A 26,011-nucleotide genomic window follows, 5' to 3' on the forward strand; every position below is an offset into this window, starting at 1 on the left:
TAAAGCCGCAATCAAGATCACACAACACAGGAAAGTTTACAAAAGGAAAAAATATTTTGTTTTAAAATCTTTGCTACATGTCATTATTTTTGCCACTGTAAGGCTCAGCACAGATGCCAGCAGTACAGAAATGGCCAATAAGGAAAAAAAAAAAAACAATCAAAAATAAAACCCTGAAGGAAAAGCAGAAACAAAACCCCCAGAGCATCTTCTCCCGCCCCTCCCCTTCCCCAGAAGCCCTATAATAACTGTACAATATTATAGTCCTGATCACATTTAAAAACAGCTGATTATTAAAAAACAAGGATTTCATTGGAAACTCAACTTTTTGGTTTCTTAAACTGTGATATAAATATATATGTATATTGTATGTGTGCACATAGAATAAAAAAATAAACTGTCTCCTTTTCCATTCCACTACCTGGCACCAGATTGGAGACAAAAGGGAGGGAAACATAATGACATTCTTTCAGCCTCTCCAAGGCCACCTATGTTCCTCAGTCCCCTATGGCTACATTTAGTATGTCTTCTCCTTATTCAATCTTGCACTTAAGATACTGGCCTGAGCCAAACAAATAAACAAAAAAAGGCCGATACACATGGCTGTTACCTGAGGAAGGGAAAGAGTGAGAGTAGTAACCTGTATCCGCGTTTATATGGCTATAGTTAATTGCTGAGTGACCCTGTCGGGATGGGAGTTCAGGTCCCATCTACCACATGGATTTATTACACTTGTACTATAAAGCAAAATCCAATCTCAAGATTGGAAAGGGAGCAAAGAGGAAAGAACTATAGGCCCAGAAGAGACCTAAATCTCCGTTTCTTGCAGACTGGATACTTTGAGAATGGGATGAAAGAGGTTACTTTGCAAGAAGGCTTGGTATTTGGTTTAAACTCCACCAGTGAGGATTTTCACTGGGACTGCTGATCCAAGAAGTTGAGTTTCCATGCATATATAACCTCTACAGAACACACATCATATGTGATTCTGACAGAAAAATGCAGCATTATCATTATGGCCAAGTAGGGGGTTTCTAAAAGTGTTTATCTTGCCAGCCTACTTCTGTAATGTTTACATATCTTCCATATAAGGTGAGAGCACCAAAAGCAGGAATGACCCATCTTTATCACTATATGTGTTCGATGAGAAACCAACGATTTCAATAGAAGACTTTTTATATATTTGCTTATAGTTGCCTATTGGCTGGGCATAGATGTAAGTGCAGCAAAGACATTTATTTAAATACTCTTTGGCTGCAATACTAAGTGGAAAATACCTGGAAGAGTTAACTCCTTAGGACTCTTTAAAAAACACAAAGAGACAAAATCTGGGACAAATTTTGCATAACTCCCCAATAGGGAGAAAGAAACACAGAAACAAACGTGCACGTGCTCATGCACACACATGTGCACATGCATGCATGCACGTGTGCACACACACACACACACACACACACACTCTCTCTCTCTCTCTCACACTTCCTTACTCATGTTTCTTTCCAGAGGAATTGCTCACAGGCAGCAGAAAGAGCCTATGCTCACTTCCTAAAGCCCTATGTATACCTACCATGCTTCATGGTCCTCAAACATGAGGACATTTCTCCCCTCCTCCACCTTATTGAGAATTTCTTTCCAGAAATAAGCCATAGTATCCAAGACAAATAGTGGATGCCAGGTTCTCTAACCTGCCCCTTGACCCAGCACAAATCATCTCTGCACAAAATTTCTGGTCAGGAGACATAAGGAAAGGCATTCTTAACCTTATCCAGTCTCAATTTTTCAAAGGGTCCCCAAAGCCTTGAGGATTCACTCCATTTCTTCTATAAATGTTATCTCAGAGAGAAACAAGGAAGACAAGGGAAAGGTCAGAAGGAAAAGGGGGTATATACATCAGGGGTGAGGGAAGGGAAGGGAGAGGAACTTTTATTCTGTTTATAGTAAGATTTGCTTTTTAAAAACAAATGGTGATCTTTTTTTTCTCCCCCACCCCTTATCCTCACCCCAATAGTTCTATTCTGAAAAGGAGGGAAACATAGTTAGATCAGGAAATTCTTCATTGTTGTAACTGTTGCTCTGGTCTCCCAGCATGGACAGCATCTCCTAATAAGTGAAAAAGAATAAGTTTGGGTCACACACCTTGATCCTTTACATTTATCAAGCTGCCTCCCAACATTCCCCTGAACTGTCATCTCTGGCCCCAGAGAGTTTCTGCTCTGCTGAGTTCTCTTAGCCTTCCTTACTCCCAGCAACACTGACTCCTTTAGATGACAACTTTCTTCCTAGTTCCTTCTCTGTCTTCCTCCTACAGTTCCACATTTTCCCTCTTTTCTAGACCTCAGTATTTTCAAAAGGAGAAAAATCTGCTTGTCACATTTCATAAAACCCCCCTCTGGATACATATGGAATATCTCTTATCCTATTATGTTTTCCACCAAAACCTTGTTTTGCCTTCTTTCGACCTGTGTTTTAAACTAAGCTCCTCCTTTGTCCCACCTGAGATTACTCCACTGACTCTTGCAGTCCCCTCAGGATGTATGTAAATAGACCTTTAGAGCTGTATTCAGTACTTTTATACCTAAAGTACTAACAAGCGGGCACATGATTCTCCGTGAATGGGCCAAAATTACTTTTTTTGATGTCTTCACATGGCGCTTCACATCACTAACGATGGTCTGGTTAAAGGCTGTGCAGCACACTAAGTTCACAATCTTTTCAATTAATGACATCTATTCCTATATGTCTTGACTCTTTTCTTCTCTTCTTACTAACCTCAATCAAACACCTGAATCCATGCATGCTTTCTTCTCTGTCTTTCCTCCCTGACTCTCTCCCAGCTTCTGGTTTTCTGAAGTCTGTTCACCCTCTCACCTGGAAGACCTCTGGCTGGCCAGGTTGCTGTGCTGATGGCTGTTGAACATGTTGCTCATTAGAACTTGAACGATGATGAGGCTGCTGGCCCTGCCAATGTGCCCAGACACCCACACCCTCTGCTGTCCGTGTCTGGAATTGTCCTGCAGTCTGTCCAGTCTCTGGAGCTAAAAATACAGCAAAGAAGAATAAACAACTTCAATCTGCTAACTCCACTAGAGAGGAGAAACTAGCATATTATCACATGCAAATCATTAATTTTACCTAGACACTTTCTGCCCTTCTTTCTGCAAATCAATGCCTCTTCTATTTCAAACCCTGGTCTCAGATTCATTTTTCTTCTCTAGGTACCCTTTCCAAAGAGTCCTTTGCTCATTCACACTATACTTGCATATTATTAAATTTATAATACTTTACATGCTTTTTGTTATATGTGCTAAAGTCTTTTTCATGTGGGTATGTTTTATATTCCAAATGGACTGTCACCTTGCATTTTCCTATAATTAGGTCAGTACAGCCGTGACAAAAGCAAGCCATTTTAACTACGAAATTCTTTCTCTCTCTTTTTTTTTAAAATAAATTTATTTATTTTATTTATTTATTTTTGGCTGCACTGGGTCTTCATTGCTTCACGCGGGCTTTCTCCAGTTGTGACGAGTGGGGGCTACTCTTCGTTGTGGTGCACGGGCTTCTCATTGCAGTGGCTTCTCTTTGCTGTGCAGCACGGGCTCTAAGCATGCGGGCTCAATAGTTGTGGCTTGCGGGCTCTAGAGCGCAGGCTCAGTAGTTGTGCACGGGCTTAGTTGCTCCGCGGCACGTGGGATCTTCCCGGACCAGGGCTCGAACCCGTGTCCCCTGCATTGGCAGGGGGACTCTTAACCACTGCGCCACCAGGGAAGCCCAAAATCCTTTCACTTTAGTGGTGTGATTTTTCTCCTTCTAGTCTGAACTCACCAAAGTTGGATCCACGATTGGTGAGACTTGGGTAGGCAGCAGCACCAGGTGATGCAGTGGAAGCTCCAGGGAGGGACATGGGGCTGAAGGAGGATGGAGTCTGAAAGTTGCCTACACCAAATTGGGAAGAACGAGTCTTGGCTGTAGCCTGGGTAGCCACCTGCTAAAAGAAAGAAAGGGGTAGAGAACAAATGGAACATTAATATTATTGCACAGGCCATTCCTGTGAGAGTTAATATTACCTCTGTCAATCACTGGATTCTTCTGAGCCAGGCTCATTACTTATATGCCATTGTATATTTCTTCCAATTAACTCCCAATCTCCCTTGACACTATTTTTAGACACGTGGTAAATTGCAAAAAACAAAGAACTATGGGATTAGTAACAGTACACGTTTAGAGTTGTGAGAATTAAAAATGACTTAACCGAAAGCATTTTATAAACTGTAAAGTTATACAAAAACTAGAGGTATTAATAATAGTATAGCATTATATACAGAGAAAAAACACTTTGTATCATTTTATTTAGTCTGTACCACATTTATTTGTTCCTAATGATGTTTTTTTTTTGGAAACTAAACATTTTTCTCACTACAATAGTAATGCATATGTACTGTCGGATATTTTCAAAAGGAAGGAAAATAAAAAGGAAATAATCATCCATAATTCTACCACCAAAGACCCATGGTTAACATTTTTGGATAACTTCTTCCAGTTTTTATTTTCCTATGCATTTTTTATACAATGAGGCCATACTGCATATAACAATTCTGGAGCTTACTTCTGGTTTTGTTTTTTTTATTTAAGATATTACTTAGCAATATAAGTATATATCAACATATGACAGGACATTAGCTTTAGCCTTAACATATATTTTATATATACACATATAAACTATAGGAGGATTTTTCAACACAATATTTTTTTATTTTGGTAAATAGATATCACTGTGTATAAATTAGTGATTAATTTTCTCCTTTGTCCCTGTATTTTGTAGCCCTAACCAAAGTGGAAACTTCTCAGAATTTACTCCAAAACAAATCTGAAACTGAAACCTGTTCAAGATGTTTGTGAGCAATTTTTGATTTAAGGTGAATGTGAAAACCATGGACTCTGAGATGTTTGTATTATCTATGGTTTTTAATTATCTAGCTGCTCCCAATAAAGATAAAAATTGGAAGGAAGAGGATGGAGGGGTGGAAAGAAGATGTCTAAGACAGACAGCAATAATTTTACATATGTAGAAAAGTCTAAACAAGCAAACAAAAAATATACAAGGGACAGACAGAAGAGAAGGTTTACCTGGGCAGAGAAGCCTGGGCGGGTGCTAGGGGTCCAAGCTGGGGCTGCTCCCTGGGTAGGATTGGAGTGGCGAGAAATCTGGGCCAACATCTGCCCTGCAGAAGCTGATGGCTGGACAATGGTTACAGGAGGGGCCAGACCACTATTTCTAGGAGTGAACAAATAGTGAGGTAAGGATTTAAAAGGTGCATTTATCACAGAATCTAGGAATCACAGGACAATCTAGTGCTATACCTAGATTCCCTTGACTCCCTGGGGTTAAGGAAAACTTGATAACAGTATTTGGAAAAGACGAGAAAGACTGACAGTCACACACTGATCAGGACACACAGAGATGGAACCTAGAACATGGCAACAGGACAGGTGCAAAGAAAAAGGAGAAGAAAAACAAGCTTGTCTCATCCTAGGCCTACAAGTTCCACTGCTTTGTCTGAAATAACCAGAGAAAGTTAGGGAAGAATAAAACTTGGATTCAGTAACTGAATCCCTCAGTTGCCATGTAAAAGCACACACATATGGGGCTCACCTGAAATTCTCTGCCGGCCGGGAGGTAGGAGGGAATGTGTTGCCCTGGGAGAATAACTGTTGGGTGGCAGGGACAGTGCTGGAGGAGATGCCTTTACTCTGATCTGTGGACCAAAAGGAGTTGGGGGAGGGCCAGTCAAGGGTCTGTAGTATATTAGTTCAGCAAGTTCCTATTTACTCACGAGGTATTAGGATTAAATGGAAATATACTGGGAGACTACTGATTGGGCAATTGTAGGCCCATCAGTAAGTGATGAAAATGAGAATTTAAAATGAGAATAAGAAGAAACATACCTGTATTGATGTTGGAGTAGATTTCTGAAAATCTTGGATCTCTATCTTGGGCAAATAGACCCTCTGACTTCTCGAGAGGCTTGCTGTGTTCTGGCCCTGTGGTTGTCACAGGCTGAACAGAAACCTGTGGAAATACAATGATAAAAATAACCAAGACGGTTTAACATGACAACTCAATAACCCTAAAATTCATGTAAAGATACAAATATACTCTAACTGGCTCTCAGGGATACTTCTTAAGGAAATGTTCACCATCCTTCAAAGAAGACACACTAACCTGGGAATGATTGTAGCTGGCTAGTCCATCTCTTCCTGGTACCACATCCAATTCTGTTTGCTGTTGCTGCTGCCTATATGTTAAAGGCAAGTAAAGAGAGAAACGGGAAAAGAGATTTTTAAAAAGAATCTGGGGAAAGGGCTTAAAACAAACATATAAACAAAAAAGTGGGACTGTATACGGCCACCACCCCAGGCTAGTCACTGCTCAATAAATGATTCTTCGACCATTTCTCACCTGGGTGCCAGCTGCCCTGAGCCCATCTCCAGGGATAAATTAGCTGTGGGACCTAGCTGTGGCCTCTGGATTGTGTTGGGCAGTGTAGGCCGTGGTTCCTGGCTAGAGTTCCTAGGAAAATGAAGAGTAGAGAGAACAAAGAAAAAAAAAGTATCTGACTCTGTTTGTACATAAGACATTATAGATTCACCTGTACATGGGGTAATCACTGATCAATTCCCCTTTCAAGTCCAATCCTATGATAACCTGTAACTTCAGATTCAGCAAATAATTCACACTACAGAAAACATGGTACAAATAGAAGCTATGTCCTATGGAACAAGAGTTCATCCTGTTTGGGCTCTAACTCCTTCCAGGTATTCAATACCTAGTCGTTGTGGATGTGTGTATATATATGTTGTATATCCATATATTGTGTTTTAAAAAAAGCATAAGTAAAAAACTGAAAGTACACAATGAAACATTAACAAAGACTATTTCTGGATAGTGAGAATTCTTTTCCTTCTCTTTACTATTTTCAATACTTTCCGAATTTTCTACAAAGAGTATTTATTACAAAATAAAATATTAAGAATCAACTAAAACTTACTGTAGTGGGACAAACTGTAGTATGCAAAAATGGGGAAAGCCATTATTTCCAGAAACAACTTCTTAAAAAGACTTACACATTTCAAAATTTAAGCAAAACAGAAATACAAAACAGTTGTTGTTCTGTAATATAAAGATACAAAATCAAAACCCCAAAAAACTACAATGACCTGAGTCCTAAGTTAATGAAAATTTCTAACAGAATCCACTCAGTTATACTAAAATTAATTAGCAAAGAACTAAACTTTACAAGCCCTAAAAGTTGAATTGAAGGACAGAGACTCAATGTTGTCACCGATATTATTCACACTTGCTAATTATTCATAATCAGATCTTCACACGTGGGTTTAAGGCCAATTCTACACAGATAGATTAAATGGAAAAGAAGTACCTTGACAACCGATACCCACTAGGATGGGTACAATAAAAAAAGACAGCAAGAATATGGAGAAGCTGGAACCCTCATACATTGCTGATGAGAATGCAAAATGGTACAGCAGCTTTGGAAAACAGTTTGGGAGTTCCTCAAAAGATTAAACATAGAGTCACCATGTGACCCAGCAATTCTACTCCTAGGTATATACCAAAGAGAATAAAAACATATCCACACAAAAACTAGTAAACAAATGTTCATAGCAGCAGTCTTAGTAGCCTGTAGTAAACAACTCAATATCCATCAACTGATGAGTGGATAAACAAAATGTGGTATACCAATACAAAGCAATATTATTTGGCAATAAAAAGAAATGAAGTACAGATACATGCTACAACATGGATGATCCTTAAAATATTATACTAAGTGAAAGAGGCCAGTCACAAAAGAACCATATATTATATGTTTCCATTTATAAGAACAGGCAAATTTATAGAGACACAGAACAGAATAGTTGTTACATACGGCTTGGGGAGGATGACCATTAATTAGTACAGGATTTCTTTGGAGGTAATAGTTTTTTTGTGTCTGTGGTAATACTTGCACAACCCTGTGACATACTTAAGAAACCGTACACTTTAAATGAGTAAACTGTACGGTATATGAAATCTATTTTAATAAAATTGTTTCTTACAAAGCTGAGAAATTTCAAAGAGAAAAGAATCAAGGAACAGAGAAACAGAAGCTAACAAAAGATTGAATATAGCTATGCTCTAATGCAAACTATGGTTCGTGGGCCAAATCCAGTCCGTTGCCTGCTTTTGTAAATAAAAGTTTACTGGAACACAGCCATCTTTATCCATTTCATTTGTCTAGAACTGTTTTCGTGCTGTAACAGCAGAATTGAGAAGCTGCAATAGAGACTGTATGCCCCACAATGCTAAAATATTTAGTATCTGGTCTTTTACAGAAAGTTTGCAGATACCTGCTCTAGAAAAAATTCCTGTCAGACTAGAGTAATAAACTGGTGTATAAAAAACAAAATCCTGGGCTTCCCTGGTGGCGCAGAGGTTGAGAGTCCGCCTGCCAATGCAGGGGACGCGGGTTCATGCCCCGGTCCGGGAAGATCCCACATGCTGCGGAGCTGCTGGGCCCGTGAGCCATGGCCGCTGAGCCTGCGCATCCGGAGCCTGTGCTCCACAACGGGAGAGGCCACAACAGTGAGAGGCCCACATACAGCAAAACAAAACAAAAACAACAAAAAATCCTTTCTAAAAAGGGTTGAAACATAAAGTTGAAATACAGTTGACCCTTGAACAACACGGGGGTTAGGGGAACCGATGCTCTGAGCAGTCGAAAATCTGAGTATAACTTATATAGTCGGCCCTCCGTATATGCAGCTCACATAGTACTGTAGCATTTACTACTGAAAAAAATCTGCATATAAGTGGACCCACACAGTTCAAACTCATGTTGTTCAAAGGTCAACTGACCAAACCCTTCACATTTCAGAATCTAGTCTCTAAGCTACTGTTTGTTAAAATTTTACTCTACCTGTATAAGTCAACTATACTCTAGTAAAAAATTAAATTAAAAATATTTTACTCTACCTGGATGAACTACCCCAAATTCTAAGAAGTTGGAAGATGAAGAAATAATGGTGTTTACTACTAGAAAAGTAGAAGAGGAGGTAACCTGATACAGCTAAGCAGACTTGGCCCGTGAGAAATCCCAACATTGGAAAAGGTCTTTATGGTACATACTTCACATTGGTGTTGGTACAGATGATGTACTCAATTTCATCTGAGTAAGGGTTCTGGAAAGTAAAAGAGCTGGTTCTCATCCAGAGCCATTCTCGGTTCTTAGACCGAAACCGGAACATGACAGATAGCACCTGGCCTTTTAACTTCACCACCTGAAAAAGTTTTCATGCTATCAGTTGAAACCCACAAAAAATTTTCTTTAGACATTTACAACCTTAAGATCCTTGTGTCACTGTCCTTGAAGTAACAGTCTCTTGCAATGTTACTAACAAAACAACATTTTGTTGTTTTGGGGAGTAAAAATAAGTGACTAAACAATAAGGAGGTATATTTATCATGTTTCTTCTCAGAGTCCCAAGCTATCTAACCACACTTGTCAATATCAAACAGGAGTAACAATTATTCCAGGAGAGAAAAGACTACCTTTCCCCACTTCCTTTAGAAAGTCCCTTAAAGATACACTGATTTAGCAAATTTACTAGGAGTTTATAAGTTTAATGACACTGAACATAGCTTATATGTTGCCCCTCAATCCTAGCTTTTTCTGCCAAGCCTGAGAATTTGTTTTCATAGCACCCATGAAGGTTTCTATAAATAAAACTAAGTTGGCTTTAGTTTTGCTTTGCTTTTATTTTTTAAAAGAAAGCAACTTTAGATCATTTTAGTTTCTAATCTCAAAGAACAGAAAATAATCTTTTGAATCCCCTCCTTAACAGTAAAAAAAATATTAGCAGCTAACATTTATTTGGTACTTACTATATGTCAAGCACTAGGCTATGTGTTTTTTTCTTTTTTTAAGAACAACATTTATTTAACATTATAAAAAAGAAATGAGATATGAACATCTACATTTAAACAATAATAAGTAGTCTTTAATACATGTGCTTACTGTATAATATATGCACAATGAACATCATTACATTTGTATACAAACTAAGTACTGGATTTGAAACCTGATTATTACTGTACATATTCATGCCAATGAAGTATAAGCCCAGTAATTCAAAATACCTACACTTTAAATTGCTTTTTAAGAAAAAGTTAAGTGATAACATTTGTGTTTAAGTTGACAAGAGTGTGGCAGTAACCGCTGACATTACAATCTGACTGAGAAATAATTATAACAGAAAACGGGACATACTTCACTTAGCAATAATAAAATGGCACATTTAAAATACATAAATAAAACCTTTAAAAATCAAATGTGAAACAAAGCATGACAAGAACCAAAATGGGAAGAAAAAAAAAAAAAGAGAAAAACAACCTTCATTAGAAATAGCAACTAAATGTACTGAAAAGCAAAAAGAAATACAAATCCATCTAGACATATGAAACATCAAAATCTAGATATCAGCAACTAGTAAGCAGCAACTAGTCTGCACATTAAAAAGTACCTTTGCTTCTGTACTCTAGTGTCATAGCAGCAACTGATGTCAGAATAAAAACCATGAGATTACAGAGTGTATATATGGCCCATTGCTTTGGAATAAACATTTTTCTAGAAATGATAAAGTGATACTCTGTGGCCCTAAGCGTGAGAATTATGAATTTCATGGATTTAAAATATACTGTACAACATCTCGCACTGCCAGAAGTCCACGTCCTTAGCTTTGAATGGTTTCAACAGAAGTCAGAATAGCTTTTCTAAGACTACACTACAAAAAATAAAAAAAAGACTACCCGTACATGGAATGTGAGTGGATGGAACAGGTGATGCTGAGGAATTAGAGACAGAGAGACTTTTTACTGCCATTGTCTGATTTCCTCTAGAAGTTGGCCTTTGTGCTTTAAATGCTTTATCTTATATACCCATTGTATCAGTAAAAACACTATTGAGGTTTAAAGAGGAAAACTAACCAGTCTAATATAAAGTAAGAGCTACTATCTAAAGCCAAGCCTGTCCTGAAATTAAATTCGCCAGATGTTTTCAGGATCTAGGGCCTGAAATTAAGAGTTTGCTTACAATTAAGAGCCAACTTTCACTTATCTATAAAAGAACCATGAAATGAATTTTTCAACTACTATCCACTGTTCAGTGAAGTGTAGAATATTTTAAATACTTTAAAGACAGCCCCTTGGATATAAGACACTGAGTAGCCAAAGCCAAACAAAAATACCTTGAACATTATCCATAGTTTCAAAGTACTGGTTCTTTTCTGTTTCTTAAAAATACAGGTTAAGTACTAAAGAACATAAAACTGCAGGGCCTGCCACAGTACTCGGTTAATCAGCAGTCAATAAATATTTGTGGCATAAATGTAATAATAGATATTAGATTAAAATACTATTCCAATCCAAACCAGGAAAAAAAGTTACCTGTTGGAAGCTGTCTCTTAGAAGCTGCTGGTCTTCAGGATGACAGAATTCTACAATATTCTTTCCTAAGAGTTCCTAAAAGAGAAAAAGAAGAGTAAAATTGACACTTTTATGATCATCTAACTTTCCTGGGCCATTAGCAGGGGACTTGGATTTCATTTCTCTTGCTTTTATCCTAAGATTATGGATAAGAGTGGAGGGGGAAAAAAAAGACAAACAAAAAAAGATTGAATCTGCTAAACAACTGACCTCTAGAGCATTCTTCTTTTTCAGGATTTTGTACATTTATTTTAACTGAATTTTTTACAGATTTGAGGTATAATTTAGATAAACTCACTCATTCTAAATGAATTTTATAATTCTAATTTGATGACCTATAATAAATTTATACAGTTGTACAACCATTACCACAATTCAGTTTTAGAACACGTCCACTGCACCCAAAAGTGCCCTTCTGCCCGTTTGTAGTCAATCCCTGCTCCTAATCCTTTGGCCAACCACTGATCTGCTTCTGCTTCTTCAGTTTTGCCTTTTCTACACAAATGGAATCATACAATAGGTAGTCTTCTGTGTCTGGCTTCTTTCATTTAACACAATATTTTTGAAGTTCATCTATGTTGTTCCATGTATCAATAGTATATTCCTTCTATTGCTCATAAATATTCTAACATGGATATAACACAGTGTGTATCCATTCACTAGTTAATGGACATTCCACTTTTTGGCTATGATGAATAATACAGATATGAACATCTGTGTATAAATCTGTGTGAACATATGTTTTCATTTCTCTTGGGTAAATACTTAGGAGTGGAATTGCTAATTTGTAGGGTAAGTGTATGTTTAACTTTTAAAGAAACTGCCAAAATGGTTTTCCGAAGTAGTTATACCATTTTATTTATCTACTAACAATGTATGAAGGTTCTGTTTCTCCATGTTCCTGCCAATACTTTTTGATGATAGCCATTCTAATGGGCATATAGTGGTATCTCATTGTGGCTTTAATCCGTACTTTCCTAATGACAAGCAACTATTTATATGCCATTCATATTGCTTCTCTGGTGAAATGTCTATTCAAATCTTGTGCCCCTTTTTTACTGGCTGGTTGTCTTAATGAGTTCTGAGAGTTCTTTAGTCTGGATACAAATCCTTTTTCAGATAAATGATTTAGAAATATTTTCTCCCAATTTGTGGCTGGTCTTTTCACTTTCTTAATGATACCCTTTTAAGAGGGCAAATTTTAACTTTTATGGAACCCAACTTACCAAATTTTTTGTTTTGTGAATCATGCTCTTAGGGTCATATAGAAAATCTTTGCCTAGGGAATTCCCTGGCAGTCCAGTCATTAGGACTCGGCACTTTCACTGCTGTGGCCTTGGTTCAATTCCTGGTGGGGGAATTAAGATCCTGCAAGCTGCACAACGTGGCCAAAAAAAAATCTTTGCCTAACTCAAGATCACAAAGATTTTATCCTATTTTCTTCTAGACGTTTTATAACTTTGGCACTTACACCTTTATATCTTCGAGTTGATTTCTGTGTACGGTGTGAGGTAAGAGTCTAAGTTCTTTCTGTTTTGTTTTGCCTATGAGTATACAACTGTTCCGTCACCATCTATTGGAAAAGCTTCTTTTCCCCTTGAATTGTCTTGGCATCTTTGTTGAAAATCAGTTGACCATAAATATGAGAACAGACTCGATTCTCATCTACTGATATATGTAACTATTCCTACACCAACACCACGCTGTGTTGGTAACAACAGCTTTACAACAGGTGTTGCATCAGGTAGTGTAAATGCTCTCTTTGTTCTCCTTTTTCAAGATCTCTTTTGCACCAACCTCTTTACAGAAGTCCCTCCTGGCAGCTATAATTTTGAAAGTTTATGTAATGACTTGTTTCTCAATTCAGACATAGTTACCTGGTCTGCTGAATGAGATATCTAAATAAATCATAATAACTGGTGCTAAATTTGCATACTTTATGGGTTATTATGCAACTAGATGATTATATGAATTATCTAAAGGTGGCCAAGTCATTATAACTAGTTTTTGCATCATCATCTGTATTAATATCACTAACAAAAAAGAAATACATTACCTGTACCTGCTGCTCCAGCCTGGTTTCACAAGCCATAGTTTTCTAGATCAGATGATAACCTTGGTAGGAAGCTGAAATTATATTTAGCTATCAACAGACTAGGATCATCTCTTTTTCTGAGTTGGGGCTGACATGTTTTGGTTATCTCTGGAATTATACGATTGAATAATCTCAGCATAGCAAAGGGAAAACAGAAGCCTAAATATCAGTGGTGTAATAGCTCCAGCTCCTCACCTGTGGTTGGTAGCCAACGGTAGCCACACAGCGATGATCCACAAAAGTGAAGATTCCCTCAATATTGTGTCGAGAGATGAACTCCGTTGGCTGACAAACATTACTCATGTCTGTACAGTTGGGAGAACTAGTTACCTGAAAGAAAAGAGATAAAAATGAGATAAAAAGACACGATTCTTTACAGATGTATTTCCCATCAGGTTTCCAATTTTAGGAATTTCTAAACTTTCACAACCCATCCAAAAAGGAAAAAGTGATCATCACAGATAGGGCATGAGGCCTAGCTCCACTCCTACACATGTACTCTTCACGAACTTTGTAAAGAAAGGTAATAATTCATTCAACCTAAAACCCACTTACTTTCATTTAGCTAGGTGGTATTCACTATTCAGATTGGAAAATTATACTCCCAAGTAACCAAGAAACATCTGTTTTTATAAGGAGAATCAAAATAATTCCAATTCTCTACTGTTAGTCATGTAATGAAAAATGAAAAGACCTCTCTTCTATTGTATAGGAGCAAAAGAAATTAGTTGGAAATAGAAAATTCAGCATTGCAAAGCTAAAAGTATGAAAGAGGAAAAGATCTCTCTCTCTCACTCTCTTCAGCTTCTGCTAAATCCAAGAGAAGCAATGTTAACTATGAATACCATATTCCTCAAAATATTCGGAGTTTTTCAGAATTCTTCATTTGTATTCAGAGAGTAAAAGAAAAAATAACATTAACACATCCTGAAGGAGATTTTCTCCCACTGACAATGGGTGATATCGATGTGAAAAATTCATACTTGCCTGTAGTCTGCCAATAGCCACTAGGCAAAACTTGCTCCCCTGGCCAGCCTCTGGGTCATCATCTGGGAGGGAGACACCTTCAGGAAGGTGAAGTTAAAAGGTTTAACAGGTATCTCAAACTCAATTGCCTTCAAAAGTCAGATATGTAAAGATTTAAAACACATGTAGGTATGAAGAGACTAGGTATGAAACAATACAGACTGCTGAAAGATAAGAAATAAAGGTTAACAACCCAAAGAACTTACCATATATATCAGGTACTATTTTAAGTACTTTTATATATATTAATTCATATATTATACTCACATTAATTATAATAAACTGCAGAGTACAGGTCCCACTCAAAGTATTCTAAAAGACTATGCTGGCCAAACCAAATACATATGAAGACAGCCATTTACTCTGTGACCATATCACAGGCAGAGAACGGATGTCTTGCCTAACCTGTGACTTTCAAAGTAAGCAAACAACAAAAATGAGATTAAACCAAACACCAATAGTTATTTATGTACTTTGGAAAAGAGACAAGCTAGTGTTTCAATGTTTATGTGGAAAGGGAAGAAGGATGCACTTTCCCCCTACTCTTTGCATATTTTTCTTCTTTTTACCAAGAAAAATAGTATTTCTTTGAGAGCTACACAGAAGTATAAAAGATCATGTGTATCTCAAACGCATGGTTTATACAGTATATAAACTAAAAAGTTCAAACTTCATTATGACTTAAAATTAATTTTTCTTAATTACATTTAACTACCATTTATTGGGTGCCTACCATATGCCAGGCACTAGGCTGGGTGCTTTCCTTACATTAAATCTAATCCTCACAATAACTCTATATGGGTTATATTATCTCTAAATTATAGATGAGAAAATTGAGGGGTTTTTTTTCCCATACAAGTCAAGCAACTTACCCTAAGTTATACCACTAATAAATAACAATGCCAGAATCAAACCCAGGTTTTTCCAAATCCAAAGTTTAACCTTTACCAAAATATACCACCTTGCCTCTCTTAGTTTCTATCTCCCTACAACCCCCACTTCCCAGGCACACCTAGCCAGCAGGGAGGTAATAAAATTGCTACGATTTGGAAATTCTGACAAGCCAGGTTAAAAGGCTGATCCTTGTACCCCAACCACTTTTCTCACATTCCCTTTTTGACTTCAAGTTCTAGTAAAATTAATCCGCTCACATCCTGATTTAAAGTATTTGCAGAGAATATCCCCTTTACAAGTTACTACAATCAAGCCATTTACCCGGTTCTCCAGCCAAATCTTGCTCCTTCTTATAAAACTTTCCCAAATCAACTGCATTCGACGTCAACTGCTTCTTTGCACACAGATACTTAGATACAGGTATTCAGTATACATTACTATTTGGACATTTAAAAACTACATTCTGTGACACAGCCATCACCAAGTCATTTTCAAGTCTGAGTAATCCATCTCCCTAACTGGAATATAAGATCCATAAAGGAAGGGAAGGAGTCCACTTTTTCTTTCCTATTACAGTTTATACCAAAGTACATTTCATATACTACAGGTACATGATAAATATTAGCTAACTTTCTTGGACTCTGTGAGGAACTTGCTGCACCCAGGAAGAAGTCACTATTCAACTTTCCTACCTGCTGGGGGCCAGGCCTTGATATAGCCTGTGCAGTGGACCACCACGAAATGAGGTTCCCCATCCTTCACGGAGCCAAGTCCATTCCTAGAAAAATTACAGGTGTGAGGAGAAAACCCTACCCAGTAACATTTAAAAGGCAATGCTGGCTTAGTACCTTTAACTTTAGGCTCTTGGGTGTTTATAAAACAGGACGAGTGTACTTGGACCTTTCCCACCCAAAAGTGACCAGCATATTTTTTACCTTTGCCAAAGTAAAGCAACTGAAAGGTACTGCAGCAGGAAGAAAGTATCAATAGGTAAAGTGGTAGCATAACTTCCTTAAACAGGATGAGAAAAAGCTTTAGAAGTTCAGGAAAATATTGCCAGAAAAAAAGTAACTGGGAAGTGAGGGATGAGGGTGAGGGCTACTGAAGGAGGTACAATAGTAAAATAGTTGAAAATGTGACGATCTCTAAAGGTACTTGGCCATCCCTTTGGGTTTTTTTTTACAGCTTAGGATCTCACCTGCATCTGTTTCTTACAAAGCTCAGTCTATTCATGGAGACTGGGTCCACAGAGCTACTGCCACACCTGTTTCAATGAACAGAGAGATTAAAAGCAATTAAGTTGCACTATCATTCATAACTCAACAAAAAAACAAACAACCCAATGGAAAAATGGGCAGAAGACTTAAAGAGACATTTCTCCAAGGAAGAAATACAGATGGCCAATAGGCACATGAAAAGATGCTCAACATCGCTAATTATTAGAGAAATGCAAATCAAAACTACAATGAGGTACCACTTCATGCCAGTCAGAATGGCCATCATTAAAATGTCTACAAATAACAAACGCTGGAGAGGGTATGGAGAAAAGGGAACCCTCTGACACTGTTGGTGGGAATGTAAGTTGATGCAGCCACTGTGGAAAACAGTATGGAGGTTCCTCAGAAAACTAAAAATAGAATTACCATATGATCTAGCAATCCCACTCCTGGGAATATACCCAGACAAAACTATAATTCAAAAAGGTATTATAGGGCTTCCCTGGTGGCGCAGTGGTTGAGAGTCCACCTGCCGATGCAGGGGACACGGGTTCGTGCCCCGGTCCAGGAGGATCCCACATGCCGCGGAGCAGCTGGGCCTGTGAGCCATGGCTGCTGAGCCTGCGCGTCCGGGGCCTGTGCTCCACAATGGGAGAGGCCACAACGGTGAGAGGCCCGCGTACAAAAAAAAAAAAAAAAAAAAAAAAAAAAGGGTATTATACATGCACCCCTACGTTCACAGCAGCACTTTTCATGATAGCCAATACATGGAAACAACCTAAATGTCCACTGAAAGAAGAATGGATAAAGAAGATGTGGTACATATATACAATGGAATACTCTCAGCCACAAAAAAGAACGAAATGCCATTTGCAGCAACATGGATGCAACTAGAGATCATTATATTAAGTGAAGTAAAACAGAAGGAGAAAGACAAATACCATATGATATCACCTATATGTGGAATCTAAAATATGACACAAATGAACCTATCTATGAAACAGAAACAGAATCAGGGGCATAGAGAACAGACTGGAGGTTGCCAAGGGGGAGGGAGGTAGGAGAGGACTGGACTGGGAGTCTGGGATTAGCAGATGCAAACTGGTATATGTAGAATGGATAAACAACAGGGTCCTACTGTATAGCACAGGGAACTATATTCAATATCCTGTGATAAACTATAATGGAAAAGAATATGAAAATATATATGTATAACTGAGTCACTTTGCTGCACAGCAGTAATTAACACAACACTGTAATTCAACTATACTTCAATAAAAAAATAAATAAAAAAAAAAGTTGCACTACACTATCAAAGAAGCTTCCATCAGTTAACAGCCAGATAACGGGTTCTGAATACAACTTGACACAGAAAATTGGTGACAATGCCCCTAACAAGGAAGGATAAAGAATTCAGGTTTGGTATTTCTACAACTTGTAACTGTCCCAGAATTTTAAGTCAAAATGTTCTACATGCTCTGCAAATGCAGAGATTCTCTACATCAGGGGTTAGTATACTTTTTCTGTAAATGACCAGACAGTAAATATTTTCAGCTTTGTGGGCCATACAATCTGTTGCAACTAGTCAATTCTGCTATTATAGCACAAAAGCAGCTACAGACAGTATGCGAACAAATGGGCATGGCTATGTTCTAATAAAGATTTATTTACAAACAAAGAGTTGTGGTTTGTTGACTCCAGCACTATGCTGCAACACAATCTATTTGCTATATTTCGTTATTATTTATCTTGTTCCTGCCTATGTCTTTGCATTAGCCATGTCCACATGTTGCAACACTCTCTCCCATCCTCTACTTTCTTTCTTTCACTTCTTTAATAATAAATAAAATTTACACAGAATTTTACATGTGTCATGTACTATTTTAAGCATCTTTACATATATTTATTCATCTAATCCTTATAACAACTTTATGAGGTTGATAAAACTCCCAATATTACAGGAAGAAATAAAAACACAAAGCAGGGGGACCCTCCCTGGTGGTCCAGTGGTTAAGAATCTGCCTTCCAATGCAGAAGACGCAGGTTCGATCCCTCGTCAGGGAACTAAGATCCCAGATGCTGTGGAGCAACTAAGCCTGTGAGCCACAACTACTGAGACCACCCACTCTGGAGCCCGCGCACCACAACCAGAGAGCCCACACGTCACAACTACTGAGTCCATGTGCTCTGGAGCCTGCACACCGCAACTAGAGAGAAGCCCATGCACTGCAACAAAGAGCCCATGCGCTGCAACTAAGACCCGATCCAGCCAAAAATAAATAAATAAATAAATATTTTTTAAAAAAGCAAACACAAAGCAGTCATTTAATCTGCTCAAGGTCTCAGAAGATAAGTGATAAATCCAGTAGTCTGGGTCCAGAAACTACTCTAAACCACTAAGCCACATAATATTCAATTATTTTTAAACTCCCCCAGGAAACCTTTCTTAATATCCTATTCATCATTTCTAAGAAGCATCCTCTCGTACAATGTAGTCAATTTCCATTATACAACCTGAATTTATTTTGTGACTTTAAGAAGTATTTTCTCTAGTTGTGAAGAAAAGTATCACCATCCTTTCTTCAGAATCCTAAAATGTATAGTATATAATTTATTAATGCTAAATATTAAGTGAAAGACATAATAAAGTCTTAAATTTCTACAAAAAAAGGAGGGGTGCAGAAATGGTCTGAGTACATGGATGTTGCCTTGTGATATACTGGGAAAAAACATAGGTATTGGCATCCGACTAGTATGGATTAGAATAAAATCCTGTATCAAACATTGTCTATGTAATCCTGGGAAGTCAATTTCTTTGAGTCTTTTTTTTTTTTTTAATCAGCAAAATAGTAACCATGAATTCTACCCTATTGGGCAGTTGTGGGAAATGAGATGACAGACATAAAGCACCTATCATAATGTTTGGCATAGGAGGAGTTCAGTAAATGTTCGTTTCCTTAACGCTTTATTCTGTGTCACAACTCACATGGGTCTTGAGAGCTAAATTTAATCTAACTGGAGCTTGGCTTTAGAAGTTTAACTCCTCTGACCAGAAATCAAACCCTCAGCTCTTAATTCTTCCTACGGCAAATCACAATCCTCATCCTGGCACTCACCTCATACGGCAAATAAAAGATCTCCTTGAGCCCATACACATCCTCATGGAAGACTGTTGACCTTCCTTTTTCACTGTTCCAGTCTTCAGATCAAGGATACGCCCTGAAGAAGGATGTGAAGAACAGTCTGGAGTACATTCTTGTGTGTGGGGAAGAGGGAGAGAGAGATACTGGAGGCAAAGATAAGTAAGTAGCCTATTCATGCTCTCCAATCTCCTTGCTTATAAGAGAATAAGCCAAGTAGGAGATGGATTTTTTTCAAGCCTAAAACACCTCTGTTCCCATCAGTGAATCTTACTCTTCAGTTCAAAGCACTGGAAATAACTTTGTGCAAGGCAAGACAGGAGTAGAAGTAGGTAAAGTTGGCAAGCAAGAGCAAGGCTATATCCTTAGGTCTGATTATTTTTATAAACACACATGCATGTGCGTATGCATGCACACACACATGCATGGAGTGAATGTCACTGGTTTAATAACAAGTAATTTTATATGCTACAGAAATACCCATCTGTCTCATGCTAAAATTGTTCCTCCCTTTATTATACAGAAACCAGTGGGAACTTTTGGGAAAAAGAAGAACTAGGAAAATGAAACCATAAAAACATAAATGAAAGCTAAATACCAACATTAATATGACCATAATGGATTTTATTTTAATTACCAGTTTTAATCTGCTTCCACATTAAAATTTTTTCTAGATCGCTTAGGAGCAGATGTGACTTGTTTCCTTCAGCCAAACTAGGGCAGAAGGACTGAATAACATTAAATGAGGGTGTGGAGGTGGGGGCAAAAACAAGACAGAAAGATAGTATAAATATAAAAACAGACCAAGAAAACACCTTACACACTGATAATCATTCCCCTCTAAAATAAAAATCTACTATCATAGAACCTAATACCAAGCCAAAGCCAAGCACAACTGGGTAGAAAAAATACCAGGTATTTACCCATACAAATGAGACAGAAAACGAATAATTTCATTCTTCTGGAATGGCTGGAGGGGTGGGGGTGGGGGTTATTGTAAGCTTGGCCTTTATTGTGTATTTACACTAATATTAAGATCAAAGTAAACTTTTTATAAGCATTGTCACTAATGAAACATTTTCTAAAGATGAGATACAAAATATATTACCTGCAGTGGATAAAAAGAACAGATTATATTCATTAAAGGAGAAAATTCTAAAAGTTTTGCCAGATTCAATCAAAAAATTTAAGAGTTAAAATACCTCTTCTAACGCAGAAAAAAAAAGAAGAAAGAATTTGCTATTCATTTTCCATCCATATTAACTCATACCTGTCAGGGCATTTTCCGAAGTGGAAAGCTGCTCACGAAGTTTGTCCACATCATCTGGGTGCACCTGATCATAGAGTGTGCTACCAAACCATTCAGACTGTGGCTGGTTCAAAACAGGGGTCACTGAGTCAGAGACATATACCACCCGGCCTGTCTCACATGAGACAATAAACAGAAAGCCATCTGCTGCCTCCAAGATCAAATGTTTCAGTTCCTGCCCAAGGAAGAGAAATACAAGTTAATACTGAACTCTTCTGAAAAACCAAATATTATTCATGGAAAGAAGTAAGACACTTCAGGCCATATGTATTCTCCATAAGTAATTGCTGGCTTCTGTCTAATCCACAGGCACAGCTTTGCAACCTAAATGTAACTACCTTCACGGACAAGAGAGTTTTTTCCAATAGGTATTTCCTCAATGTGTCTATGTCACTATCCATCTCCTCCTCTTTACCTCAGAACTCAAGACAGGGAATAAAAAGGCTTACCATTAACAATAATTGAGTTCTTGGGCTTCCCTGGTGGCACAGTGGTTAAGAATCCGCCTGCCAATGCAGGGGACACGGGTTCAAGCCCTGGTCCGGGAAGTTCCCACATGCCGTGGAGCAATGAAGCCCACGCGCCACAACTACTGAGCCTGTGCTCTAGAGCCCGCTCGCCACAACTACTGAAGCCCCCATGCCTAGAGCCCATGCTCCGCCACAAGAAAAGCCACCGCAATGAGAAGCCTGCGCACCGCAACGAAGAGTGGCCCCCACTCTCCACAACTAGAGAGAGCCCGCGCATAGCAATGAAGACCCAACACAGCCAAAAATAAATAAATTAAATAAATAAATAAATTTTTAAAAATTACTTTTCAAATAAATAAATAAATAATTGAGTTCTAGATCTCACTCTCTCTGGTCTCTTTTTAGGATCTTGCTCTACAAATATTGGCGTTCTTCTCTCTCTTTCCCCTCAGATCTTTTTTTTTTTTAAATAAATAAATTTATTTATTTATTTTTGGCTGTGTTGGGTCTTGGTTGCTGTGCGCGGGCTTTCTCTAGTTGTGGCGAGCGGGGGCCACTCTTCGTTGCAGTGCGCAGGCTTCTCATTGCGCTGGCTTCTCTTGTTGCGGAGCACGGGCTCTTGGCACACGGGCTTCAGTCGTTGTGGGTCATGGGCTCTAGAGCGCAGGCTCAGTAGTTGTGGCACATGGGCTTAGTTGCTCCGCCGCATGTGGGATCTTCCTGGACGAAGGCTCAAGCCTGTGTCCCCTGCACTGGCAGGTGGACTCTTAAACACTGCGCCACAAGGGAAGTCCCTCTCCTCAGATCTTAAACATGATCAAGTTTTCTCAATTCTATACAAAACTTCCCTCAACTTTGCCCGATTCATCTTTCAGCGCCAAGCTTAAATTAAGAGTAGTGTTACACTCACTGGCTCTACTCTCTATTACTTTTCACTTATTTCTCAAACCCACTGCAATCTTCACTCTAAACCACTATATTCATGTTTTTTCAGGTTACTAATGTATTCCTAAATGCCAACTCAAGTCCCCTTTCCTGAGTCCATATCATTTTACTCAATGTCACTGCATATCTGATAGTGTTGTTCACTTTATCCTTTAAATTTTATTTCTTCCTAGCTTCTATGACACTGCACTCCAACTTATACTTCCTTTCCAAATGTACCTTCTCTGCTTCAGGTTCCCTTTCCTTTGTTCAAGTCTCAAATATAGGCATTTCCAAGGTTCTATCTTAAGTTCTTTTCTCTATTCCATACTCTCTCCCTGAGAAATCATATCCACTCCTCCACTAAGAAATGATACCCAAATCCATATGCCTAGACTTGCCTAAAATCTATTAAGCATCTCCAAATAGACATTTTACCAGCAATTCAATTTCAACATCTCAAAACCTGTCATTTCCCCCTTCAAAAACAATACTCTGTGCTCTTCTAGCATTCCCTTTCTTGATTAACAGTATCCCCTTCCTCTCAGGATACAGGCCTCAAAACTCTTAACTCCTTTTTCTCACACTCCAGGGATAACTCAGTTTTATCAATTTTATTTTCAAATACAATGTCACTGTCCTAGTCATCTCATGCCAAGACAAATGGTCTTCCTGCTTTCACTGTCTCCAATCCATCCTTAAAATGCTACCACATTTTTTATTGCCTAAAAATTAAAATCTAAATTAATTTTAATTTTCCCCATTGCCTAAAAATTAAAATCTAAATTATTTAACATAACACCTAAATATTCCATCATCAGGTCCCAGTCTACTTTCCTATTACCATCTCCCAAGGCATGCTGAACTACCTGATTTTCCTTGAATAACCTGATTATTCTCACTATGCTTTTGATCAAGTTATTTCCAATACTTACAACCCTATTCCTCTATTCTTTGCTTTCCATATTTTCACTTCTACAGGACTTATTACTGCACCTCCTTCTGATACAGAACTGATTCTGTGTTTATATTATGATTGATTTACTTACATGTCTGTTTCTACCAGTGACTATCTCTTACCATTCTTTACATTTCTAATAGCACAAAGAACCTGGTTAGCTTAAAAATGTGCATTACTGGAGTTTGTTGAATCAATATCTGTATGTGTTCTGTTAGAACAAATTGATTAGCTATTTCATTGTACATATATATAATATCTGTGCTATATGTACTTTCATACAGACCATCCTATTTGGAAAATTCTTATTGCTTTCTTCCAAATTATATTCTTTCTTTCCTTCTAATCCTCTGAATAAAAGCATGGCATCACAGGTCAATTTTTTCTTCCCTATACATCCTATATTTTACAAATTTTTCTGCAATAATCAAGTGTTATTTTTAATAAAACACAACATGGCTTCCTTACTCTTTGAAGTTTTTGCTGACTATTCTCACTCAGGCCTGGCCATTCTATTCACTTTAGCTATCCCTCTAGTATACACACACACACACACACACACACACACACACATTTAATCCTATATAAATTATTAATAAGTTTTTTTAAGGCATTTCTTCTCTGTACCCATTTTCCTATCATTTTTCACTTATGTGTGTATCCTACCACTCACATATCCATATTCAGACTGAGTTCCTGAAAGGCTGGAAATGTTTTTGCCTTCTCTATTTTTCTCATAGTGCATCAAATGTAACAGAGCACATCTCTAAGCAACAACAACTTCCTATTAGACTCCTTGTATCACTAAAACTGGAAGCTGCTTCAAGAATAAAAAATAGTTTCCTTCCATCTTCTATAACCCTAAAGCCAAGGAAAAGGACTGGTTCATGGACACAGTCATTTCTTCTCCCTGTGATTCCACTGTTCTTCATGAGTACAGTTCTAAAGTACCTATAAGTTTTGCTAAATAGCTTTCACAATTCTTCTCTACTTCTCACTGCTCCAAAGCTAATAAATGATATAGTCAGGGATCAAAACTCACTCTCCCATGGTCTGAATATTTCCTTCAGAGCGGAATTCTTGTGCTTTAAAGAATCTACAGGGATTTCCCTAGTGGCACAGTGGTTAAGAATCTGCCTGCCAATGCAGGGGACACGGGTTTGAGCCCTGGTCCGAGAAGATCCCATATGCTGCGGAGCAACTAAGCCCATGTGCCACAACTACTGAGCCTGTTCTCTAGAGCCCACAAACCACAACTACTGAGCCCGCAAGCCACAACTACTGAAGCTCACGCGCCTAGAGCCCGTGCTCCACAACAAGAGAAGCCACCGCAATGAGAAGCCTGCGCACCACAACTAAGAGTAGTTCCCGCTCACCGTAACTAGAAAAAGCCTGCACGCAGCAACGAAGACCCAAAGCAGTCGAAAAATAAATTAAATAAATAAGAAACTACAGACTTAGCTCTGCTCTGACTCCCAATATAATGTGCTATTCAGGATTATGGTCATCTACCCCAAAAGGATCAAAACCTTCAAAAGATTCTAGACTCTCTCAGCTGTGCTTCCCAGAGACCTGATCAGTGAGGAAAGACGGCTTGTAGGTGCCATCAGTGGATGTGTTGCCAGTTCCTCGCAAGGACTTCATGTGAGAAACCGCCATGCGTAAGATGGTTAGCTTGTCTGGTTTTCGAGCCAGGGCACTACAGGTGGGTACCATGTCTGACAGTTCTGTTATGTAGGCTGTCATCTTGTTCCGTCGGCGCCGTTCAATTTCACTATGGTTTTCCCTGCATGGAGAGAGAGAGAGGAGAAGCCCCATCCAGGTGGTCACATCTGGCCATTTGGGAGCCAGGAGAGAGATATGAATACCAAGTGAGCTGCTGAAGAAATATGGTATTTAGATTTAGTGATGCTTAAGTCTCAGAAGTTAAAGTAAGGCTCGCCAAACTTCTCATGCAGAGCAAGTATGGAATAGAAACTAATGAGGCAGACAGGGTACAAGCAGATACCAGCAATTCTAACTCCTGGAACCTTCACTTCCTATGTAAATTACCACTCCCTCAGAACAAAATGTATTTTAAGAAATGACAGTCTTGGGAAGCAGCCACATAGCACAGGGAGATTACCTCAGTGCTTTGTGACCATCTAGAGGGGTGGGATAGGGAGGGTGGGAGGGAGGGAGATATAAGACGGAAGAGATATGGGGATATATGTATATGTACAGCTGATTCACTTTGTTATAAAGCAGAAACTAACACACCATTGTAAAGCAATTATACTCCAATAAAGATGTTAGAAAAAAAAAAAGAAATGACAGTCTTAACAAATGCTGAAAGCAGCTTGGCTGATTTCATGTCTACCAATTCAACTATTTAAAGGCTGAAAACATAAAATGACCAATTTTTTCCAACACAAGTATGTTGCTCAACAGCTGATACAGGAA

The 26,011-nt window shown here is 38.3% G+C and overlaps 1 protein-coding gene across 5 annotated transcripts in view; it reads right to left on the bottom strand.

The window, feature by feature from the left end:
- Positions 1 to 35: 35 nt before the first annotated feature.
- The window catches only part of ARNT (aryl hydrocarbon receptor nuclear translocator), a 64,309-nt gene continuing 38,333 nt past the window's right edge, over positions 36 to 26,011 (bottom strand). For 3 of the 5 annotated variants that reach the window (XM_032624994.1, XM_032624992.1, XM_032624995.1), the window contains 17 exons: positions 25,142 to 25,355; positions 21,179 to 21,392; positions 19,885 to 19,987; positions 16,750 to 16,815; positions 16,244 to 16,329; positions 14,619 to 14,695; positions 13,827 to 13,961; positions 11,498 to 11,572; positions 9,182 to 9,333; positions 6,458 to 6,568; positions 6,221 to 6,293; positions 5,944 to 6,067; positions 5,651 to 5,753; positions 5,125 to 5,272; positions 3,823 to 3,985; positions 2,869 to 3,035; positions 36 to 2,100 (listed from right to left, as the gene is read on the bottom strand). In XM_032624994.1, the coding sequence (XP_032480885.1) occupies positions 2,011 to 2,100; positions 2,869 to 3,035; positions 3,823 to 3,985; positions 5,125 to 5,272; positions 5,651 to 5,753; positions 5,944 to 6,067; positions 6,221 to 6,293; positions 6,458 to 6,568; positions 9,182 to 9,333; positions 11,498 to 11,572; positions 13,827 to 13,961; positions 14,619 to 14,695; positions 16,244 to 16,329; positions 16,750 to 16,815; positions 19,885 to 19,987; positions 21,179 to 21,392; positions 25,142 to 25,355 (2,101 nt within the window). In that variant the 3' untranslated portion in view covers positions 36 to 2,010. The remainder of the gene's footprint in view (positions 2,101 to 2,868; positions 3,036 to 3,822; positions 3,986 to 5,124; positions 5,273 to 5,650; positions 5,754 to 5,943; positions 6,068 to 6,220; positions 6,294 to 6,457; positions 6,569 to 9,181; positions 9,334 to 11,497; positions 11,573 to 13,826; positions 13,962 to 14,618; positions 14,696 to 16,243; positions 16,330 to 16,749; positions 16,816 to 19,884; positions 19,988 to 21,178; positions 21,393 to 25,141; positions 25,356 to 26,011) is intronic. The other 2 variants (XM_032624997.1, XM_032624993.1) reach the window with 1 other exon arrangement.

The sequence above is a fragment of the Phocoena sinus genome, chromosome 1 (assembly GCF_008692025.1).
Source record: "Phocoena sinus isolate mPhoSin1 chromosome 1, mPhoSin1.pri, whole genome shotgun sequence".
NCBI lineage: Eukaryota > Metazoa > Chordata > Mammalia > Artiodactyla > Phocoenidae > Phocoena > Phocoena sinus.